A 22,865-nucleotide genomic window follows, 5' to 3' on the forward strand; every position below is an offset into this window, starting at 1 on the left:
TATGTATTGAGCTGTACTGTACTGTACCCATTCTGCAATCTGTTAATAAAGTTTTCATTCATTCATTCATTCATTCACACACACACACCTCACTGTCATGACTACATCACAGTGAGAGACACCTCTGATGGGCAGATGTTTATATCAGGGTGTTTGGCATCACCAGTCGGTCCTATACTGAAGTATGGGTAGAGTTTCTCAGTGAAGGTGTGTTCATGAGTGTAGATGTCAGTCATGTCTTCAGGGTCGTAGAAGGACAGCTTCCCCCTGTTATAGTCCAGCTGTACTCTGACCCTCTGGGGGCTCCTCTTCACTGTGAGGATCTGACCCAGACCATTAGTGTACTTACCACTCTGATAACCTATAGCCCAGATACCATGTTGTGGTGTTGCCTTTAGCCCCTCTCTCTTGTTGTCAAATGACTCTTTAGCTACACCTATACCCCAGTTAGGATGGTCTCCCACCTCCACCTCCCAGCTGTGTTGTCCTGAGCTGAAGCTCTCAGAACCCAGAACAATGGCCCACGCCATGTTCCTCTCTGGGTTGTCAGGGAGCTGCTGCCATGTGCCTGTGCGTCTCACACTGGTCAGATCATCAGATATAGAGAGGCAGGGTGGTGCAGTGTTTGGGTCCAGAGTGACAGGAGTGAACTTGACCCTCTCCTTCATCTTCTCCCAGACAGAGAAGGTCAGGTTGCCCAGGTGTTTGGCCTCGTCTATCAGCGCTCCTGAGACCAGCTGTGGACCAGGCAGGTTGCACTGAGCTCTGGAAGAACATTCAAGAGTCAGTCCTGCTGTGGGCTTAGCTTCAGAGCCGCAGAGAAGAGAGAGATATTGATTTCCATAAAAATAACTGTATTCCATCTCTTCTCCATCATGTTTCTAATACAATCATTTCCACTCAATCAATAAATACACAATACACAATAAATACATACTATTGTACATTCCACTACCCTCTCAACTTCAGTCACATCATCCAGATCATCCAATTACAACAGCACCTTTAATCTGAGATGCAGATTTAAAAGGAGAGAGAGAGAGAGAGAGAGAGAGAGAGAGAGAGACAGACAGAGAGAGAGAGAGCAAAAGAGAGAGAGAGAGACAGACAGAGAGAGAGTGAGAGAGAGAGGGGGAGAGAGATAGACAGACAGCAAAGAGAGAGAGAGAGAGAGAGAGAGAGAGAGAGAGAGAGAGAGAGAGAGAGAGAGAGAGAGAGAGAGAGAGAGAGAGAGAGAGAGACAGAGAGAGAGAGAGAGAGAGAAGCTTGTGTGGCCGTCCACTTCAGAGCAGAAGCACAGGGATTTACATTGGAACAGCTGTAAATGCCTATTATTTATTATTTATATACATATAGAACTGCTCCACATGGATTTTAATTAGGGATGCTCGATATTGGCTTTTTTACCGATACCGATATACAGATATTGTCCAACTCTTAATTTTCGATACCGATATCAACCGATATCAACCGATACCGATATATGCAGGGTTTCCCCCCCAAAAAATTGAATAATTTCAGGTAATTAACATTACATATCTCTTGTTGTGGAATTAACACAACATTATGCATACTTTTGACAATAAATAAAATCAGAATTTGTTCTTACTTGCTTGCCTGGGTAAATAAAGGTTATAGAAATGTAAAATAAAATATTTTCTTTTGAAAACCGATACCGATATTTTCCTATATCACATTTTAATGCCGATATCGGCCAATAATATCGGACATCCCGAATTTTAATATATCATGCTTTAAGTACTGTAGTTTTAATGTAGTTGGTGTTTTTTTATATAGTGGTCTTTTTACTGTAGTTATTTTTTTTTATTATAGTGGTGAGTGTCTATGTATTGTGACTGTATGTTCAACCACTGAAGCACAAATGAAGTTCCGAAAGGAAAATAAAGTAATTTGAAGTTGAAGTCAGTCCCCGTTTGGAGATAAAAAAATTAAAATAAAAGATTTCCAGTTCCAGTGTCCATTTTGCATGTATAACCCGTTATTATCTCATTAATTAGAATGTTAGAATGAATTTTAGAATGATGATCAGTGTGACTGTACTCTTGAAAAAGTATAGTAATATGGTTTATTTGTATTGGGAAAGATACAGACACATTAGCTGGTTGAACAACATCTATATGTGTGGTAATAATGCAGATATTGAGTGTTTCTGTGAAAATGCGTGTGGCGCTCGCCTCTGAATCCAACCGGAGTGGAAGAAGAACTTCGCTTCCCCCCGCGAGTCGTGCACCCAGGGGCGTAGCTGGGGAGGGGTAGCTTAGGATGATTCCAAGGGCCCAGCACTGGGGGGGGGGGCCACATTTTTTTTTTTACTAGACATCACTCAGGTGTATTATTGATGCTCTCATTGATACTATGTTTGTTTCTGAAGTGTGTGTTTTGTGTGTGTGTGTGTGTGTGTGTGTGTGTGTGTGTGTGTGTGTGTGTGTGTGTGTGTGTGTGTGTGTGTGTGTGTGTGTGTGTGTGTGTGTGTGTGTGTGTGTGTGTGTGTGTGTGAGATATATAGAGAGAGAGGGGGGGGGCTTTGGTAGACTATTGCATTGGTCCATTCATTGAAGATGAACGCAATGCGACATCCTTTACTAGGCTCACCCACCAACAGTGCAGGTGCTGAACTGCTGATCCGAATGTATAGGTAAAAACCATATTATGCGTTTTCATCAATAAAAAAATGGCCAAAAAAGATTCCGCTCGCGCACGCTCGCATTCACTGGGGGCCTACAAATACATTCTTTCATGGGGCCTAGGATCTGGAGCTACACCCCTGCGTGCACCCACCCACGGCCGTGGTGAACAGCGACGCCTGTTAACCCTTTCACTGCCACACGACAGAAGGTTAACCTTATACTATCACACAACCGACGGTCGCCGGGTTAACCTTCTGTCGTGTGGCAGTGAAAGCGTTAACCGGCTGTGTATTGTCGCAGTGAAAGGGTTAACATGGTGGCAGTCATGGAAAGAGAGTCAGAGAGAAAGGAGAGAGAGAAAGGAGAGAAAGAGAGAAAGAAAGAGAGAGAAATTGAGAAAAAGAGAGATAGAAAGAGATAGAGATGAGAGAGAGAAAGAGAGTGACAAAAATAGAGGTAAATCACTTACCTTTTCAGTGTGGTCTTGTAGTTCTATGGAGGTAAAGACAGATCAAGTTAAACACTACACTGTAAAAACTGAGCGTCATCTGGTCACTTTTAAACTATCAGCTAATTGTATTCAACTAAAACTGTGTAAAATGCAATTCATAAATGGTTCAAATGTATTGAATTCAGCTCAATTCTATTTCAAACGGCACATAGTCTTTTTTATTATGTATAGGTTACTAATACTTAATAAATATGAATGAACCCCAATCCCAGTTTTTACAGTGTACTAAACATCCTCAGCATCATTCCCTATGAACTGAAGAGAGACCAGTCCTGACCTGCAGGAAGGAGACGTGTTCAGCGTTCAGCTCCTGCTCTATGGCTCTGATTGTGTCTGAAAGGGTTGACATCTCTCTGTCCAACTCCTCAATCTTCTCCTTCATCGTCTGGCTCTTCTGCTCCTCTTCCTCCTTCAGTGCAGCTACCCTGGCCTCCTTTTCCTCGTGGAGAAACTGGAGAAGCTTCTTAAACTCCCCCTCAATCTGCTTCTTTGTGTGCAGGGCCTGGACCTGGAGATTATAAGATAAGATAAGATATTCCTTTATTGATCCCCTTGGGGAAATTCAGGCATCATAGCAGCATGGGGGATGGGGGGGGGGGGGCAAGGGCATAATTTTGTTTTCAATGGTGGATCGGACACATTTGTGGGGCGTGGTCAGTGGCTGTAAGGTCGGGGGGGGGTACAGGATGGTAGTAGAAACAACACAAGCAGTGTAAACAAATAAGTTTAAGGAAATAAGTCAATATAATTTACTATCTAACTAACTATACAGCATTCACAGTGTCACATAAGGTGCAGTATGCATAAGGTAGTGTTATAATGTACTATCTAACTAACTGAAATATACAGTAGGGGGGTTAAAAATCATGTCTCTCCCACAATGGACTACAAATGTACAATAGGGCACTTATTTTTACTGTGTGCAGGTTGAGTGCAGCTGCAACCTTACAGTAAATAATTTATCATTAATACAGAATATTTGTACCTTTATGTGTTCTGCTGTGCAGACGCATGTTCGTTTGATTTCTTTAAAGGCCTGTAGCTTGTCACGTAAGGTCTTCAGTGGAGCCTGGAGCTGCTTCTGCAATGGAATTCATTCATTCATGATGTATTTCACTTGAAAGATGCAAGTCTGAGGACTCTGTGCTGCAGCACCGGTTTCAACTCACGGACTGGAGTACGTTTGCCACCCAGGCCACCCTGGACTCCCACACTGACATTGACTCCCACACTGACATGGACTCCCACACTGACATTGACTCCCACACTGACATTGACTCCCACACTGACATTGACTCCCACACTGACATTGACTCCCACACTGACATTGACTCCCACACTGACATTGACGCCCACACTGACATTGACTCCCACACTGACATTGACTCCCACACTGACATGGACTCCCACACTGACATTGACTCCCACACTGACATTGACTCCCACACTGACATTGACGCCCACACTGACATGGACTCCCACACTGACATTGACTCTCACACCTCCTATGTTGTGGACAAAAATAAATCAACTCCCACATCAGTGTCTGAATCTAATCCCATCTAATTGTTCTGATTGTCTAATGTTTCTGTATTCATTAACAATGTGACAACAATGTTTACTCTGTGTATTTATTGAGTATAATTAAAGATTGAATAAATTAATATAATAATGATTTTGCCATACCTTGTGATCCTCCGAAGCTTCCTCTATGAGGCAGCAGTTGTGTCTCTTGCATTCTCCGGAGGACTGACACACCACACAGATGAGCTGGAGTCTGTGCAGACTGCAGAGCACCTCAGAACCTGCTGGAGCTCCCTGGCTTCTCTCCCTGAAGGCCTCACACAGGTTCTTCAAAGCCAAGTTACGAGGAGGATTTAAAATTGAAGAGATTTCCCTACAAAGTGGACAGTTCTTGTCTTCTCTGTCTCTCCAGTATTGATGCAGACAGGCTTTACAGAAGCTGTGGCTACACAACAAGAGGACAGGATCTGTGTAGATGTCACGGCACACAGGACAAGACAGATCCTCTTCACAATGAGACGAAGCCATTTTGTCTCTCAGTAACACTGCCTCCTCTGGAAAGCTCCCTGAAGTTTACTGTAACTTTTGTTATAAACTTACTTAGATTCAGTCAGCAGCTGGTTGAAGTGACTGTTTGATCACTAGTTATGAGGGCCGACGTTCCACTCTACTGGTTAAAGTTGCTTACTCGTGAGTAGTACATTCGTTGATAAAGACAAATAATGTCCACAGCCGCTAAAGCTATTTTCCTAAATATTCACGTTACTACTACAAGGTAAGAAAACTGTATTTTCCCAGTCGCCAAATCACCGCCGACTTGACACATGAAGATTGCTCCACACTGGAAAGCCGAAAATCTATGCTGTTTAGTCTGTTTCAAGATGCACACGGACCTGGCAGACAGAATTGCTGAATATATATAGATACACAAACGTTCTAGAAGGTTCGGTCATGACATCATATGCTGACATCACCAATGTTCTAGAAGGTTCGGCTATGAATCTTCCCCAATGTTCTAGAATGGTCTATTATGACATCCTACTGTGACATCACAAATGTTCTAGAATGTTCTATTATGACAAAAGACGGTTCAATGATTTTATCTAAATCCAATCAACATTCCTAATGCCGTTTCAATGTAAGGATATAAAAATAATAATATAAACATTCATATATAATATACCATAACCTAAATATATAGCTTTGGCTCCTCTACACTAGTCCTTCCTGTGTTTGTCTAAAGCTAGTCCTACTCCTTCAGTACGAGCTGTGGGTGTCAGTCGATGAGGAGTGTAGAAACACTGATGTTTATCACCTGTATATCAAAGGTTATAACCTTAGTTATGTCATTACTGGCAAAGCGTCTTGCTTCGCCTATTGGAATATGCTTGTGCCTGTGGGCGTTCGTTGAAAGAACTTTTCATGCACCTACCATTCACCTAGCCACACCCACCTCTCTAGTATATAACCAGGTGTAGTGACATCACCTCTCTAGCATATAACCAGGTGTTGTGACCTGTAAGATCCTGATCAAACTGGCCAGTATCACGTCTTCGTCTGTTTGGCCCTCCATCCAATTCCTCTGCGTTGTGTCATTTTAATGGTCCTGACGTCTCCGATACTGGCAGATAAGATCCTTATCTCCCCCGTTAGTGCAATCCATAAACCATAATAATTCTCCACCTCCGTAAGAATTCGACACTTCGACAACGTGAAATACCTTACAAGGAAAAGCGTGGTTTTATTTCTCTAAACAGAAACCTCAGCTCAGATGTTAACAGATTGTATTGTCCTTGAAGAGTCTATTTCTAATGATCTTTCGGTGTGTTCGTCTATCGTCCTTTTGTTATTCAGTCCAATAGTGTTCAGGCCTGGTCGTCAGCCTAACCCTCCTCGTGATGTGTGGCATTCTTCCCCCCCCCCCCCCCCCCCTCCGTGATAAGAGGAGAGAGAGTCTCTTCTGGTTTCTTCCCTCTTAGTCTCAGTCAGATTTTAGTCTGCTCAACACCCGGAAACACCGTTCGACTTATAGATGTTCATCGTCGCAACGACGGCCCCGCCTTCTGGTTGTCATGCGACGTGTTGTCATGACAACTGCGTTTAACCTTTACACACACTTCAAAACGTTTCTCTACTGTGAACCGCTCTCCCTCGCTCTGGGAGACACTCCGTCTTATCTCAGATGTTCTTCCGAGGAATGTCAACAAACACCCTCGCTGGCAGTGTATTCAATCCACTGGTCACCGTTCTGAACCAACCTCCATGCACATTTCGTTACCACCGTTTTAGCTGTGGTCATCTCTCCCCAATCTATACATCACATACATTGAAAAAGCACCGTTTTCTCTCATTCCCCCCTTTGATTCTCAATCAACTTTCAGAATCAACAGACTACTTGGTTTTTCAATTAATTATACCCAAAAATAGACTCATAACAATTAGGGCCCCGCCGTCTGCTGTTTTTCCTCGTTTTCCATTACCCGCATCACACCCAAACCAGAAAGGATAAACAACGGTCATGGAGGAGAGAGAGAGAGAGAGACAGAGAAAAACACAGATTGCAACTTTTCAGACGACACACCTAAAACCCTTCGGCCCCCCTATTAGGTACCCCACGTCCAAATCAGAGCGCTCCCTTCCCTCTCTTACAGTACACCTCCCATCTTGGGCCGGCCCCGTCTTCTAGGGCAAGGGCCCCTTTCAGTGACGGCTCCTTTCCTGAGCTGGTCCCCCCTCCAGGGCGCGGTCCCCTAGGCAAAAATGTCTCCCCTGGTCTGCTACTGCTCAGTGTCTCTGGCTGTCCTCTCCACATCTGCTCCTCCACCGCCGCCGTCTCCTCTCTCTCGTCGTGGACGATCTGTGTACCAGGCTGCCGTGCCTGGCCCCTGCGGCTTCCTCCTCCTCCAGTCTGTCCTCCTGGTCATCTCCATCGCTGCCGGTGTCATTCCCCCCTTGAAAGCAGAAACACAACACCGGCAGTCTTTCTGTACACTCGACCCTGTGTTTTCTATTAGTCTACCGTGGCTTTGGGCCTGCAGCTCGTTCTCTATATATCTTTTCCTCTGCAAGCCCCTGCCATGGCCACGCCCTTTCAGACTGTTGGACGGTGTGAGTGTCCTACAGCCCATGGCGCTATTTGTTCTCTATTAGTCCCCCACCTTCTCAACACCCATATCTAATCCTACAGGGCTGTTCCCTGTTTTGTTGTCTTCCGGCGTGACACCAGCAGCTAAACGATACCCACTCGGCGCTCTACGTTTGTCCCACGGGTGACCCCCAGCGCGCGCCAGTTCTTTCTGGTGACGTGTCCCCTCAATACTCTGCCTATTTATTAGGTGTGAGAAGGCCCCACTGGAATTCAAACTCCCTCTTTATTCAATAATTAACCCATTCAAATAACTGCACCATCTCTGTGCTAAATATTCCCCTATGGGTAATGAAAACTCCCCAGCACTACCCCCCCTCCGCCACTAGGTGGCGACCTACTCCTCCTCGATGGTGTTTTAGTTGACGTGTCACTTCCTGGTTCTTTATCTGTTGTTATCTTCTCGTGGCTCTGCCATCTTGTCTCATCCTCCTCGTGGCCCTTTGCGGCTCTGTGCAAATGGCTACTCTCAAACAAACGAACGCTGCCCTTCCTTCCAAGGCCTAAAAACACAGCTGTTTTTCCTCTCTTTCCTATCCATTATCAGGGGACGCTTCCTCAGACTAATACTCTTGCCTGATCGGACATAATACACACTGGTACAATCTCCTTTCGACTTTCCTTCTGTTATGAAAACAGTCCCGCCATCAACAATTTTTCGATCTGATTCAAGCGCCCCCCCCCCCCCCCCCCCTTTCCTCATCTCGCATTTACCCTCCTTAAACCAAAACTGTGCAGCCTGCCTCGTTTGCTTTTCATTATCTGTAGATAACACCCTCGATTTTCACCATGGCTCTCTGCTCATATTATCACAGCTGGCTTCTCTGTCGCTACTTATTTACGGATGCACTATCTTCGTTCGTTTTTATTTGGCTTAAAAGATCAAAACAACCATGTGTGCACAGTGAACTCACATTTTTGATCGGAGCGCTGTTTCTCCTACAGCGCTGGTCCGCCTCATGACCGCTCGACTCGACGCTCTCTCCCAGGGCTGGCCGGCCTTGCTTCGATCATGATTCTCCCACACATTGATGACTGTTGTCCACTGTCGCCCCATTATTGAAAAAGTCTTTATCCGTTGTTCTTATCTCTTGCAAATCCGGCTGTCATCAACAACCAACTGTTCCCGTTGTTTTAATCTCTTGCAAATCCGGCTGTCATCGGCACCAACTGTAAGATTCTGATCAAACTGGCCAGTATCACGTCTTTGTCTGTTTGGCCCTCCATCCAATTCCTCTGCGTTGTGTCATTTTAATGGTCCTGACGTCTCCGATACTGGCAGATAAGATCCTTATCTCCCCCGTTAGTGCAATCCATAAACCATAATAATTCTCCACCTCCGTAAGAATTCGACACTTCGACAACGTGAAATACCTTACAAGGAAAAGCGTGGTTTTATTTCTCTAAACAGAAACCTCAGCTCAGATGTTAACAGATTGTATTGTCCTTGAAGAGTCTATTTCTAATGATCTTTCGGTGTGTTCGTCTATCGTCCTTTTGTTATTCAGTCCAATAGTGTTCAGGCCTGGTCGTCAGCCTAACCCTCCTCGTGTTAGCCGAAGCTAATGATGTGTGGCATTCTTCCCCCCCCCCCCCCCCCTCCGTGATAAGAGGAGAGAGAGTCTCTTCTGGTTTCTTCCCTCTTATTCTCAGTCAGATTTTAGTCTGCTCAACACCCGGAAACACCGTTCGACTTATAGATGTTCATCGTCGCAACGACGGCCCCGCCTTCTGGTTGTCATGCGACGTGTTGTCATGACAACTGCGTTTAACCTTTACACACACTTCAAAACGTTTCTCTACTGTGAACCGCTCTCCCTCGCTCTGGGAGACACTCCGTCTTATCTCAGATGTTCTTCCGAGGAATGTCAACAAACACCCTCGCTGGCAGTGTATTCAATCCAACCTCCATGCACATTTCGTTACCACCGTTTTAGCTGTGGTCATCTCTCCCCAATCTATACATCACATACATTGAAAAAGCACCGTTTTCTCTCAGACCTTACCTCTCTAGCATATAACCAGGTGTAGTGACCTCACCTCTCTAGTATATAACCAGGTGTAGTGACCTCACCTCTCTAGTATATAACCAGGTGTAGTGACCTCACCTCTCTAGTATATAACCAGGTGTAGTGACCTCACCTCTCTAGTATATAACCAGGTGTAGTGACCACACCTCTCTAGTATATAACCAGGTGAAGTGACCTCACCTCTCTAGTATATAACCAGGTGAAGTGACCTCACCTCTCTAGTATATAACCAGGTGTAGTGACCTCACCTCTAGTATATAACCAGGTGTAGTGACCTCACCTCTCTAGTATATAACCAGGTGTAGTGACCACACCTCTCTAGTATATAACCAGGTGAAGTGACCTCACCTCTCTAGTATATAACCAGGTGAAGTGACCTCACCTCTCTAGTATATAACCAGGTGTAGTGACCTCACCTCTAGTATATAACCAGGTGTAGTGACCTCACCTCTCTAGTATATAACCAGGTGTAGTGACCTCACCTCTCTAGTATATAACCAGGTGAAGTGACCTCACCTCTCTAGTATATAACCAGGTGAAGTGACCTCACCTCTCTAGTATTGTTATGTACTAGAGGCCTGATCACTCTGTGTCACGGGGCATGTAGGTGAGGGCTGCCACTTAGTTAATTAGTGCTGATTGGTTACCTGCTGGGAGGTTTAAAACCAGCCAGGCACACACACATGCAGGGTCTGTGTTTAGAAGAGTGTGGGTTACCAGATAGATTGTCACGTTCTTCCAGTCCTTATCCTTTTAGCTTACACTAGTAATTCCTTAATATAGTAGCACTTGAGTTAATACACAGGTTTTGGTGTCGGTTTTGCACATAGGTTGCGGGCCTTGAGCCAGGGTCGTAACAATTGGGCGCTCATCCGGGATCTTTTACCCCTAGAACTTTGTTTGGTGTTTTTTTTTTGTGTTGCACGGGGTGTCATCATATTATGGTTTGGGTGGTGTTCGTTACATTTGGTGTAACGTGGGGGCTGAGCCATTTCATCAAACAGGTGAGTATGCCGTATTTGTTTGTAATTTGATGTGACTACTTATGCTGTTAAAATATATAGTTTAGTAGGCACCACATGTAGATAGGGACATTATTTTCTGGTTGTGGGTTAGCGTCCGGTGCACCACGTACTCCTGGGGCGGTCAATGAAATGATTGTATATGATCTTTGACTGGTAGCAGGTGTGGTTGAAGAAAGTTAGGTCTACAGGGCATTAGTTTAAGGGTAGGTAGGTTAGGGCGGCCAGGAAACACAGGTAGTGTGGTAGGGCTTGAATTAGTGTTTCTTAGGGTAGACATGTGGTAGGCCGGGTTTTTTTTTTTTTTTTCCTGCAGTTTAGACGTAGAAGCATATGTGGTCACATCAGGTTAGAAGGCGCACCTGTTTGGAATTGTTTGTTGGATTTATTTTGTTTTGTTTGTTTGAGTGTTTGTTGAGCATACCTGGTAGCACCTAACACCCTGAGTGTATGTCACGTCTATTTAGGGTGGGTGTGGTTTTTTTTACGTCCTTGAAATGTGCGCTCCGTAGCACACATTGCCACAGCGTCCCTTTATGGTTGTTATTAGTGGCTTTGGCATTCAGTATGGTTCTTCAGTGGTTCGTCGTGGTTCTTTAGTCGTTCTTCGGTGGTTCTTTGGTGTTTCTTTGGTGACTCTATGGTGAACGGGTGGTGGCGCTGGTGTAGGAAAGATGGCTTCCGTTAGGGATTTTGTTGATCTCCCTTCGCATGACTTGTTGGAGAGGTTTTCCAAAGAACAGCTTCTGGAGCTTGCTGTACACTACAAGGTGGAGCTTTCTCCCAGTGAGAAACGGTTGAAGCCATCTGCCTTGAGTGCTTTAAGGGTGTTGCTCATTAGAGGGCAGGTGCTTGAGGAGAGGGTGGAGCAGCCTCCTTCGTCTGACGCGTCTCCGCTTTTATCTGGTGCAGAGGGTGAATGGAGGGTTAGAGAGTTGGAGTTTAAGGAGAGGCAGCTACACCAAGAGCGTGAGGAGAGGAGAGAGGAGCGGGAGTTTAAGGAGAGAAAAATGTTGCTGGAGCACGAGCGTGCGCAGAAGGAGCTTGAGTATAAGCATGCTGCCTTACAGGCGGGTGTTCTGCATCCAGAGTCACGTTCCGGTTTTGATGTAGGCAGGAATATTAGGATGGTGCCTCCGTTTTTTGAGAAAGACGTGGAAAGATATTTCCCCCTTTTTGAACGGGTGGCAACCACATTGAAGTGGCCTGATACCGCCTGGACACTGCTGCTGCAATGTGTTTTGGTTGGTAGGGCACAAGAAGCCTACACTGCTCTGTCCCTTGAACAAAGCGCTGATTATGAACTTGTTAAAGCTTCCGTATTGAGGGCTTATGAGTTGGTCCCCGAGGCCTATCGTCAGCGTTTTAGAGGTTATCGTAGGCAGGAGGGGCAGTCTTATGTTGAATTTGGAAAAGAGAAGGAGAACCTGTTTGACCGGTGGTGCACCTCGCAGAAAGCAGAGTCAAGGGAGCAGCTCAGACAGTTGGTTCTCCTAGAGGAATTTAAAAGGTGTGTTCCTGATAACGTGTCCACACATCTAAATGAGCATAAGGTATCGAAGATAGCCGACGCTGCTGTCTTGGCTGATGAGTTTGTGTTAACACACAAATCTGTCTTTGTAGAGGAGGGCCGTGTGGAGTCCAGGGGTAGTAGGCGTCCTTCTCAGGGGAGCCGGTTCCCGGCACCCGTGTCTGCTGGTCGGTTTACTTCGACTCCTAGGCAAGGTGGCTCTGCTAGTGCATTCCCAGAGGGGGTTATCTGTTTTTACTGTAAGGAGCCTGGTCATATCGTTGCTGGATGCCCTGTGCTTAAGCAGAAAAATGTAAAAACGGTGGCTCTGGTAGAAATCATGGACAGGACACCTATGCCGACATTAGAGGGTGGGGTGCGAAGTATCAAAGGTGCAGACAGGGAGCTAGAGGGCTCCTCAACATTTATGATGGATGGATTTGTTTCACTGGTTGGTGCATTAGGATCAAGGCAGGCTATTACAATATGGAGAGATACAGGAGCTTTCCAGTCTCTCATTCTGGATGGGATTTTGCCATTTTCTGAAGATTCTTCATTGCATTCCGGTGCCATTGTTCAGGGCTTTGGAGGAGGCTTTGTGAATACTCCTTTGCATGAGGTCTCGCTAAACTCTCCCTTAGTATCAGGCAATGTTGTCGTAGGAGTGTGTTCTCACATTCCCATAAAGGGGGTGTCCTTCATTCTAGGGAACGATTTGGCCGGTGGCAAAGTGCTGGCTACTCCAGTTGTAGTTCCCGTCCCTGTAGTTTCTGAGGTTCCTGATGAGCTCGCACAGAAGCATCCAGGAGTGTTTCCTGTGTGTGCGGTAACACGCGCAATGTCAAAGGTCAAATGTGACACCCATGAGGTTGTTAACTTAGATGGTGATATGACACTTAGTGACACGTTCTTTGTTGAGTTGAAAAGTGGCCCTGATGAGGGTTTTGGTAAGGTGATACCGTCTCATGAGCAGTTGGTATTAGAGCAAAACAAGGATGTCTCCTTGTCGTCCCTCTTTGAAGAGGCGGTTTTAGAGGATGCAATGGTAGATACGTCTCAAGGATACTTTGTTAGCAATGACGTGCTCATGAGAAAGTGGACACCACCTAACCTGTCCAGTCTGGATGACTGGGGCAGTGTGTTTCAGATTGTTGTTCCAGCCGTGTATTGTCCTGATATACTGCATCTAGCACATGATCATGATCTTGCTGGTCACATGGGGGTCAGGAAGACTTATGACCGTGTGCTGAGACATTTTTGTTGGCCTGGTTTGAAGTCAGATGTGGCACAATATTGTCGCTCGTGCCATGTGTGTCAGGTGGTTGGTAAACCAAACCAGAAGATCCCTCAGGCTCCTCTGCAGCCTATCCCTGCCGTTGGGGAACCTTTTGAGCGGATCCTCATTGACTGTGTTGGTCCCCTCCCTCGAACTAAGACAGGGAACCAGTACCTTTTGACTATTATGTGTGCAGCGACCCGTTTTCCTGAAGCCATTCCTTTACGCAAAATCACAGCCCCAGCTATATCCAAAGCTCTGGTTAGGTTTTTTTCGACGTTTGGTCTACCAAAGGTCATTCAGTCAGATCAAGGGTCTAACTTCATGTCCCGTCTCTTTGCTCAGGTCCTCCAGCAGTTGTCTATCCAGCATTGCCCTTCCTCTGCCTATCATCCAGAGTCCCAGGGGGCGCTGGAGAGATTTCACCAGACTATCAAAACAATGCTGCGGGCATATTGTACGGAGTTCGACAAAGACTGGGATGATGGAATTCCTTTGCTTCTGTTTGCTGCTAGGGAGGTAACCCAGGAGTCTCTTGGATTCAGCCCGGCTGAGCTGGTGTTCGGCCACACAGTGAGGGGTCCTTTGAAACTGCTGAAGGAAAAGTGGTTGGCTGACCAGACTCCTTCCTCTACTAATTTGTTGGACTATGTGTGTGACTTCAGGCTTAAGCTTAGTAGAGCATGTGAACTAGCGAAAGAGAACCTAAAGGTAGCCCAAGGAAAAATGAAGGTGTGGTATGATAGGCGGGCCCGACATAGGGTGTTCTCACCGGGAGACAAGGTGTTGGTTCTCTCGCCTATTCTTGGGTCTGCATTACAGGCTAAATACAGTGGGCCATACTCCATTGAGCGCAAAGTTGGTGAGGTCGACTACTTGATTAAAACTCCCGACCGCAGGCGCAAGAGTAGATTATGTCACGTCAATATGTTGAAGGCGTACAATGATAGGGCTCAGATGGACCAGTCAGGGGTCAAGCCTGTGGCTATTCTGACAGTTTCTGCATCTCCTATTGTGGCCGACTGTTCTGTGTCGAAGGAGATTTCTCAGGGCAGGTTGCCAAACACCCAGATACTAGGTGACTTGGACTCACACCTGTCGTACTTGCCACTTCCTGAGCGTGCAGATGTGGTGCGCCTACTTAGACAGCATACACGTTTGTTTTCTGATGTCCCTAGTCGTACTAATGTACTCGAGCACGACATTGATGTTGGTAGTGCAGGGCCAATTAAGCAACATGCCTACAGGGTGAATCCGGAAAAACGACGGATCTTGAGTAAGGAAGTAGACTATATGGTGAGACATGGCATTGCGGAGCCCAGCTCTAGTGCGTGGAGCTCCCCCTGCCTGCTTGTTGATAAGCCAGACTGCACTCATCGGTTCTGTACTGACTTCCGTAAAGTTAATGCAGTAACCAAGCCGGACTCGTACCCTCTTCCTCGGATGGACGACTGTATCGATCGGGTGGGTTCAGCAGCCTTTGTAAGTAAATTGGATTTGCTGAAGGGATACTGGCAGGTTCCGCTTACTCCGCGAGCACGTGAGATATCCGCTTTTGTCACACCAGAGAGTTTCTGCCAGTATACAGTGATGGCCTTTGGCATGCGAAATGCCCCAGCGACGTTTCAGCGGCTAGTGAACAAGGTCCTGGCCGGACTAGCGTTCTGTGAGGCATATCTGGATGACCTGGTTATCCACAGTTCCTCTTGGTCACAACATGTGGAGCATCTGGCGGAAGTGTTCAAGCGGTTGGGTGATGCTAACTTGACAGTTAACCTTGCGAAATGTGAATTTGGACAGGCCACGGTTACCTACCTGGGTAAGGTGGTTGGACGTGGGCATGTGTGCCCCATTACAGCTAAGGTGGAGGCTATAGTGGGCTTCCCTGCTCCCATCACCAGGCGGGAGTTAAAGCGCTTCCTAGGTATGGCAGGGTACTATAGGAGTTTCTGTAGGAACTTTGCTTCTGTTGTTGCCCCTTTGACCAATCTGCTCAGTCCTAAGGTACCTTTCGTGTGGACTGAGACTTGTCAACAGTCTTTTGAGAGCATCAAGGGTATTCTGATTAGCGCTCCCGTTCTGTCAGCTCCCGATTTTCAACTGCCATTCAAGTTGGCAGTGGATGCTAGTGACCTCGGTGCTGGAGCCGTCCTCCTGCAAGAGGATGCATTAGAGGTGGAGCACCCAGTGTGCTACTTTTCTAAAAAGTTTGACAGGCATCAACTGCACTACTCTACTATAGAGAAGGAGGCGCTCGCTTTGGTTCTTGCCTTGAACCATTTTGATGTTTACGTTGGATCCTCCAGTTTACCCCTTGTTGTGTATACAGACCATAACCCTTTGGTTTTTCTTCGCAGCATGGTGAACTCGAACCATCGTTTGATGCGATGGAGTTTGTTCCTCCAGGCGTATAACTTGGATATTCGCCACATTCGTGGGAGGGACAACGTGCTAGCAGATGCCCTCTCACGATCATAGTACCGGTGTTTGTGGTACCCGTTATCACTGTTGTGGTAGTGGCCCTGACAACTAAGGGGTCACAGTTGTTTTTTTGTTTTGTCTATGAGTTGTTGTGTAGTGGTTGCCTCTTGGGCAACCAGTTTGGTGGGGGAGGTGTTATGTACTAGAGGCCTGATCACTCTGTGTCACGGGGCATGTAGGTGAGGGCTGCCACTTAGTTAATTAGTGCTGATTGGTTACCTGCTGGGAGGTTTAAAACCAGCCAGGCACACACACATGCAGGGTCTGTGTTTAGAAGAGTGTGGGTTACCAGATAGATTGTCACGTTCTTCCAGTCCTTATCCTTTTAGCTTACACTAGTAATTCCTTAATATAGTAGCACTTGAGTTAATACACAGGTTTTGGTGTCAGTTTTGCACATAGGTTGCGGGCCTTGAGCCAGGGTCGTAACAAGTATATAACCAGGTGAAGTGACCTCACCTCTCTAGTATATAACCAGGTGAAGTGACCTGACCTCTCTAGTATATAACCAGGTGTAGTGACCACACCTCTCTAGTATATAACCAGGTGAAGTGACCTCACCTCTCTAGTATATAACCAGGTGAAGTGACCTCACCTCTCTAGTATATAACCAGGTGTAGTGACCTCACCTCTAGTATATAACCAGGTGTAGTGACCTCACCTCTCTAGTATATAACCAGGTGTAGTGACCTCACCTCTCTAGTATATAACCAGGTGAAGTGACCTCACCTCTCTAGTATATAACCAGGTGAAGTGACCTCACCTCTCTAGTATATAACCAGGTGAAGTGACCTCACCTCTCTAGTATATAACCAGGTGAAGTGACCTAACCTCTCTAGTATATAACCAGGTGTAGTGACCTCACCTCTCTAGTATATAACCAGGTGAAGTGACCTCACCTCTCTAGTATATAACCAGGTGTAGTGACCTCACCTCTCTAGTATATAACCAGGTGTAGTGACCTCACCTCTCTAGTATATAACCAGGTTAAGTGACCTCACCTCTCTAGTATATAATCAGGTGAAGTGACCTCACCTCTCTAGTATATAATCAGGTGAAGTGACCTCACCTCTCTAGTATATAACCAGGTGAAGTGACCTCAGCTCTCTAGTATATAACCAGGTGAGGTGACCTCACATCTCTAGTATATAACACTAATATTCCATTCACTACAAGTTAACACAACGCAAGAATGACCATTCTGATCACAGGTTTCACGCTCTCTATGGGTATATCCCCCCTACATTATAGGTTATATTTATAGGTATACAGTTATGGAAATGTGAATCATATCGAACTACTATCTTCTCAGATGGGGGTCCATGGCACAAACATCTTATCGAATGGGGGTCCACAGCTGGTTACAGGGTGTCCTCCACATGAAAGGGTTTGAGAACCACTGCATTATATTACTACTGTACTGTCTATACTGTATACTATTCAGTATCAAGTTTAATAGTTGTCATAGTAAAATACAGAATACTTTTCCACAAAATGCCGTATGAGCTCCTGAGAGTGTGCTAGATAAAATAGATAAAAAGTATAAAATAGAAAAAGTCAAGAGTAAAAAACACGTAAAAATTAACCAAATTAAGCACAGTTTCGACGGAGCCCACAGAGAGGCTGCCGGACAGTGCGGCGCCATTTTAGTTAATCAGAGCTACATTATTCTCACAAAATAAATGCCTAAAACGGTTCATCCGTATACCTTGTTACCGACACCCCTGTCTGTTCTAGAGTCTATTAGCAGATGCCGCCTGAAATCCCCTCATTAGACACGTGTTACACGCCCAGACCTGCTCAGGTCTGGGAGGATCAATGCCCTAGGGTCATCTAGCGGTCATCTGCAGAAGCTGCAGTCAACATTGACCCTGCTTGCTCAGATTAATCATATTTTATTGTGGCAATTAGTGTCTATGTTTGAAGTGTTGTTTGTTTAGGTTTCTCTGTGTTGACATTTTGATTCTGTGTGTTGTATTAGTTTAGTCCTTGTTCGGTATTGTTGTTTATTGTATTTGTTCTAGGGTCTTCTTCCCCCAGGTGTTTTCCTTTGTAATCAGTGTTAATTAGTGTCTGTATTTATTGCTTGTGGTTTGTTGGGATCTTTGTGGTGTCATTATATCCTCGTTTTCCCTGTGTCGTGCCTGCCTTCCCTGTCGTTTTCTTGTTTTCCTTCGTTGTATTAGTAGTCCTAGGTCCTTTAGTTTGTTTTGTATTCTGATTTTGTTAGTAAACTTCTCCTCGTTAAGCATCACCCCTCGTCTCTGCCTCCGTTCCTTCCTCCTGGTCTGCAAACTGTGTTCTCACCTTCATCATCACCCTCAACCCTAACAGACACCTTGACAGCTTCTCTCTGTGGTTAGTGCGACAGTGAGGGATCACCGTTACCCGTCTATCACTGCTCCACTGACACTGACACAGTACACCTGCCTCTTTTCTGGATCCTCCAATCATCACAACTGTTGCTTTCGTCCGCGGGGTTCGAGAGACGAGTCAATTAGGGGGGAAACGCGGTGCTGATTCATGAGACGTCGAGCGGGAGAGATCCATCTAGAGAACCACTACATCATCTGTTAAGATAAGATCAGGGCGGCTGGGTGGCGCAGCGGACATTGCGTTCGACACCAACGCGCGAGACACCAGTATCGAATCCGGCTGTCAGCGTTGCCTCCGGCTTGGGCCGGCCGTCATACTGACTCCATTGGCAGAGTTAGCGGGTGGAAGTCGATGGGTGGTAATCTGGTCGTTTGTCAACAGCGACTCCTACAGGTCGGTCAGGGCGCCTGCACAGCAAGGACAGGAGATGGTGAGGGTAGTGTGAGCCTCCCACACGTTACACCTCGCCAATGAGAGTCCGCGCTGGCAGGTGAAAAGAAGTGGCTGGCTGACTCTGCATGTATGGGAGGGGACATGCGATAGTATCTATCAACCCTCCCTATGGCCGCCCAGTGGGGGGCACATGCAAGCAACGATGCAGGGGCGTATCTAGACCCAGCACTTCAGTAGGGCACAGAAGGGCACCAAAATTTGTCCGGTTTTGGCCGGTTTGTGGGCGAAAATGGGTGGATTTTGTAACTATTTTTTTTAAACTTCATTTCGGTTTTAGGGTTAGGTTAGGGTTATGTTATTTAATTATTTGGGGGAGCCAGCCCCCCAAACTCCTGAAATGCATAGTGTGAAGTGCCACAGAACAAGTGACACTTTTGGACAATGACATCCTGAGTCGTTCCTATATGACCAGTATAAATCTTTAAACTGAACTCTGGAAAGATAGCTCTATGATGGCTCTACTTATAAAAAATGGAACTGAGCCTTTAATGTCTCCATAGAAGGGGCCTGTTGTCTGTGAAAAACAGTGAAAAGGGAGTCAACCTGCGGAATGTGGGCCTCAGAAGAGGAGAGAGAGCAGTAAAATGTTAACCCTTTCAGAAGGGAAGGGAATTAAAGGTTGAGGGTTGAAAGCCAGGAGTCCGGAAACTATTGAGGAAATCTTAAAAGAAAAAACTATATAACAATTAAATGTTTAATGTGTACAGTAAAAGTTTTCATAAATGGCATGCTTATAATTGACTGTCAGTAGAGAATTATACTAAAAGAATGATGTGTAAAACTGTTTGTCTGGAGGGAACCTTTAAGAAATCCTATGGAGGGCGGCCTCGTGCATGGTACCATGTCACGTGGTCACCACAGACAAAGCCGTTGTCTGTTTTGAAGGAATAAGGGACTTTCTGTTACTTAAAACCACTAGGTAACTAGCAGTAACGTTAGTACAAAGAAGGAGGAGTTAATACGAATTATGTATTGTATTTTGGTTTGCTAAACAAACATGACAACCCTGTGACATCACTGTGTTTAAACCAATCGGAAATATGGTACAATGTCGATAAAAAGAGACGGTTGCTCATTCAAGAGCCAGACTTTTTTAGGAGAGGAAGATGCTGCTGCCAGACACGGGGCACAAGCCGTGCAATGATGAGATGTTCTGTTTTCTGCTTATTTTAAACTGAATTGGAAATTTTCCACCTCAGTCTCTTCTTGTAACTAGCTTTTTCTAATTAAAATTACCTCTTTATAAATATCCTTTGTATCCTTTCTTCTGACCAGACGACCGGACGACCGGGTAAGCATGAAATGTGTTTTGCCTTGTAACTTCACCCCATGCATTTTTGATTAATGATGTAAAAACTTTAGAAGTGGGGCTTTATCCATACGGAGGCCTAAAGAGAAATATGTCAACCACGCGGTCCAGTACTGTGCCTGATTTATGATGAAAAAAGAACCTCATGAGTGTGGTTTTCCCCAGACGGAGTAGGAGGAGAAATAGGATTATTGCATTAAGGAGAAAGGTGGGTTCGGCAAGCCTGGTTTTATCAAGTAATGCCATACAGTAAACTCTACGGCGAACCGAGTAGATTAAAGCAAAATAAAGAAAAGTAAATATACCCCGCAACTCCAATCAATCAACTGTATTACTGGAGGGGACGGGGGGTGCCTGTGTGTGAGCCGAGGTCTGCTGAGTTTAAGCCCTGAACGTTATAGACAAATTGAGTCCTAGATGTCCCACACTTCGCAGGACGCTGCTTGAAGCTGGGATTCGGACCAATGAGTTATGGGATAATCAATCTGACCTCGGTTTACGACCGGTGCTTAACATGGCGTCCCTGGTGATGTGCATTTATACTAACCAAAATAGGTGCTAAACGGCCGAAGAAGACAGGACTACTGTCAAAAGCCTCTGGAGTAAAATTTAATTACAGATTTGGCTAAAATTAAAGTAGAAAGCTCTACTGGCGACTCGAGTGGAAGGCTCTACTTGGGGATATCACAAATGAATAGAAAGCTCTATCTTTGTGATTAAAGCAACGTTTACTCACAACTAGAGGGTAATATAATGTTTATAGAGCTCTGGGTGAAGTTACAATGCAAAAATCACTTTCATGCTTTGCTCACAGAAAGGCGAACTGGAGAGCCAACTACCCAAAGATACTGTTTGTGAGGAGGGGAGACTGGATGTGAAGCGAAGTCAAAACGACCGAGAAAGGCGAACTGGAGAGCCAACTACCCAAAGATACTGTTTGTGAGGAGGGGAGACTGGATGTGAAGCGAAGTCAAAACGACCGTTCACAGAAAGGCGATGGCTCCCTAGCCCAAAGACACTGTTTGTAAGGAGGGGAGACTGGATGTGAAGCGAAGTCAAAACGACCGTTCACAGAAAGGCGATGGCTCCCTAGCCCAAAGACACTGTTTGTAAGGAGGGGAGACTGGATGTGAAGCGAAGTCAAAACGACCGTTCACAGAAAGGCGATGGCTCCCTAGCCCAAAGATACTGTATGCAAGGAGGGGAGACTGGATGTGAAGCGAAGTCAAAACGACCGTTCACAGAAAGGCGAACTGGATGGCTCCCCTAGCCCAAAGATACTGTTTGTAAGGAGGGGAGATTGTATGTGAAGCGAAGTCAAAACGACCGTTCACAGAAAGGCGAACTGGATGGCTCCCCTAGCCCAAAGATACTGTTTGTAAGGAGGAGAGACTGTATGTGAGGAGAAGCCAAAACGGCCGTTCACAGGACTGCAAGCTAACTAGCTCACCATCGGCTAACAAGCCAACGCTAGCTCAGGAGGAGCTAGCCCAGGAGATGCTAGCTCAGGAGGAGCTGGCACGCCCAAAGCTAGCTCAGGAGGAGCTAGCACAAGAGAAGCTAGCTCAGGAGGAGCTAGCACGAGAGAAGCTAGCTCAGGAGGAGCTGGCACGACCAACGCTAGCTCAGGAGGAGCTAGCCCAGGAGATGCTAGCTCGGGAGGAGCTGGCACGCCAGAAGCTAGCTCAGGAGGAGCTAGCACAAGAGAAGCTAGCTCAGGAGGAGCTAGCACGAGAGAAGCTAGCTCAGGAGGAGCTGGCACGACCAACGCTAGCTCAGGAGGAGCTAGCCCAGGAGATGCTAGCTCAGGAGGAGCTGGCACGCCCAAAGCTAGCTCAGGAGGAGCTAGCACAAGAGAAGCTAGCTCAGGAGGAGCTAGCACGAGAGAAGCTAGCTCAGGAGGAGCTGGCACGACCAACGCTAGCTCAGGAGGAGCTAGCCCAGGAGATGCTAGCTCAGGAGGAGCTGGCACGCCCAAAGCTAGCTCAGGAGGAGCTAGCACAAGAGAAGCTAGCTCAGGAGGAGCTAGCACGAGAGAAGCTAGCTCAGGAGGAGCTGGCACGACCAACGCTAGCTCAGGAGGAGCTAGCCCAGGAGATGCTAGCTCGGGAGGAGCTGGCACGCCAGAAGCTAGCTCAGGAGGAGCTAGCACAAGAGAAGCTAGCTCAGGAGGAGCTAGCACGAGAGAAGCTAGCTCAGGAGGAGCTGGCACGACCAACGCTAGCTCAGGAGGAGCTAGCCCAGGAGATGCTAGCTCGGGAGGAGCTGGCACGCCAGAAGCTAGCTCAGGAGGAGCTAGCACAAGAGAAGCTAGCTCAGGAGGAGCTAGCACGAGAGAAGCTAGCTCAGGAGGAGCTGGCACGACCAACGCTAGCTCAGGAGGAGCTAGCCCAGGAGATGCTAGCTCGGGAGGAGCTGGCAGGCCAGAAGCTAGCTCAGGAGGAGCTAGCACAAGAGAAGCTAGCTCAGGAGGAGCTAGCACGAGAGAAGCTAGCTCAGGAGGAGCTGGCACGACCAACGCTAGCTCAGGAGGAGCTAGCCCAGGAGATGCTAGCTCAGGAGGAGCTGGCACGCCCAAAG

At 46.4% G+C, this 22,865-nt stretch overlaps 1 protein-coding gene across 1 annotated transcript; it reads right to left on the bottom strand.

The window, feature by feature from the left end:
* Positions 1 to 101: 101 nt before the first annotated feature.
* LOC311248710 (zinc-binding protein A33-like) lies at positions 102 to 5,211 on the bottom strand (the record flags this gene model as incomplete). Its single annotated transcript, XM_084339546.1, has 4 exons — positions 102 to 765; positions 3,118 to 3,140; positions 3,437 to 3,667; positions 4,846 to 5,211. The coding sequence occupies 4 exons, from the start codon at positions 5,209 to 5,211 to the stop codon at positions 102 to 104; spliced, it is 1,284 nt and encodes a 427-aa protein (XP_084195672.1).
* Positions 5,212 to 22,865: the final 17,654 nt, after the last annotated feature.

Source organism: Notolepis coatsorum, assembly GCF_963971535.1.
Source record: "Notolepis coatsorum genome assembly, contig: SCAFFOLD_452, whole genome shotgun sequence".
Lineage (NCBI taxonomy): Eukaryota > Metazoa > Chordata > Actinopteri > Aulopiformes > Paralepididae > Notolepis > Notolepis coatsorum.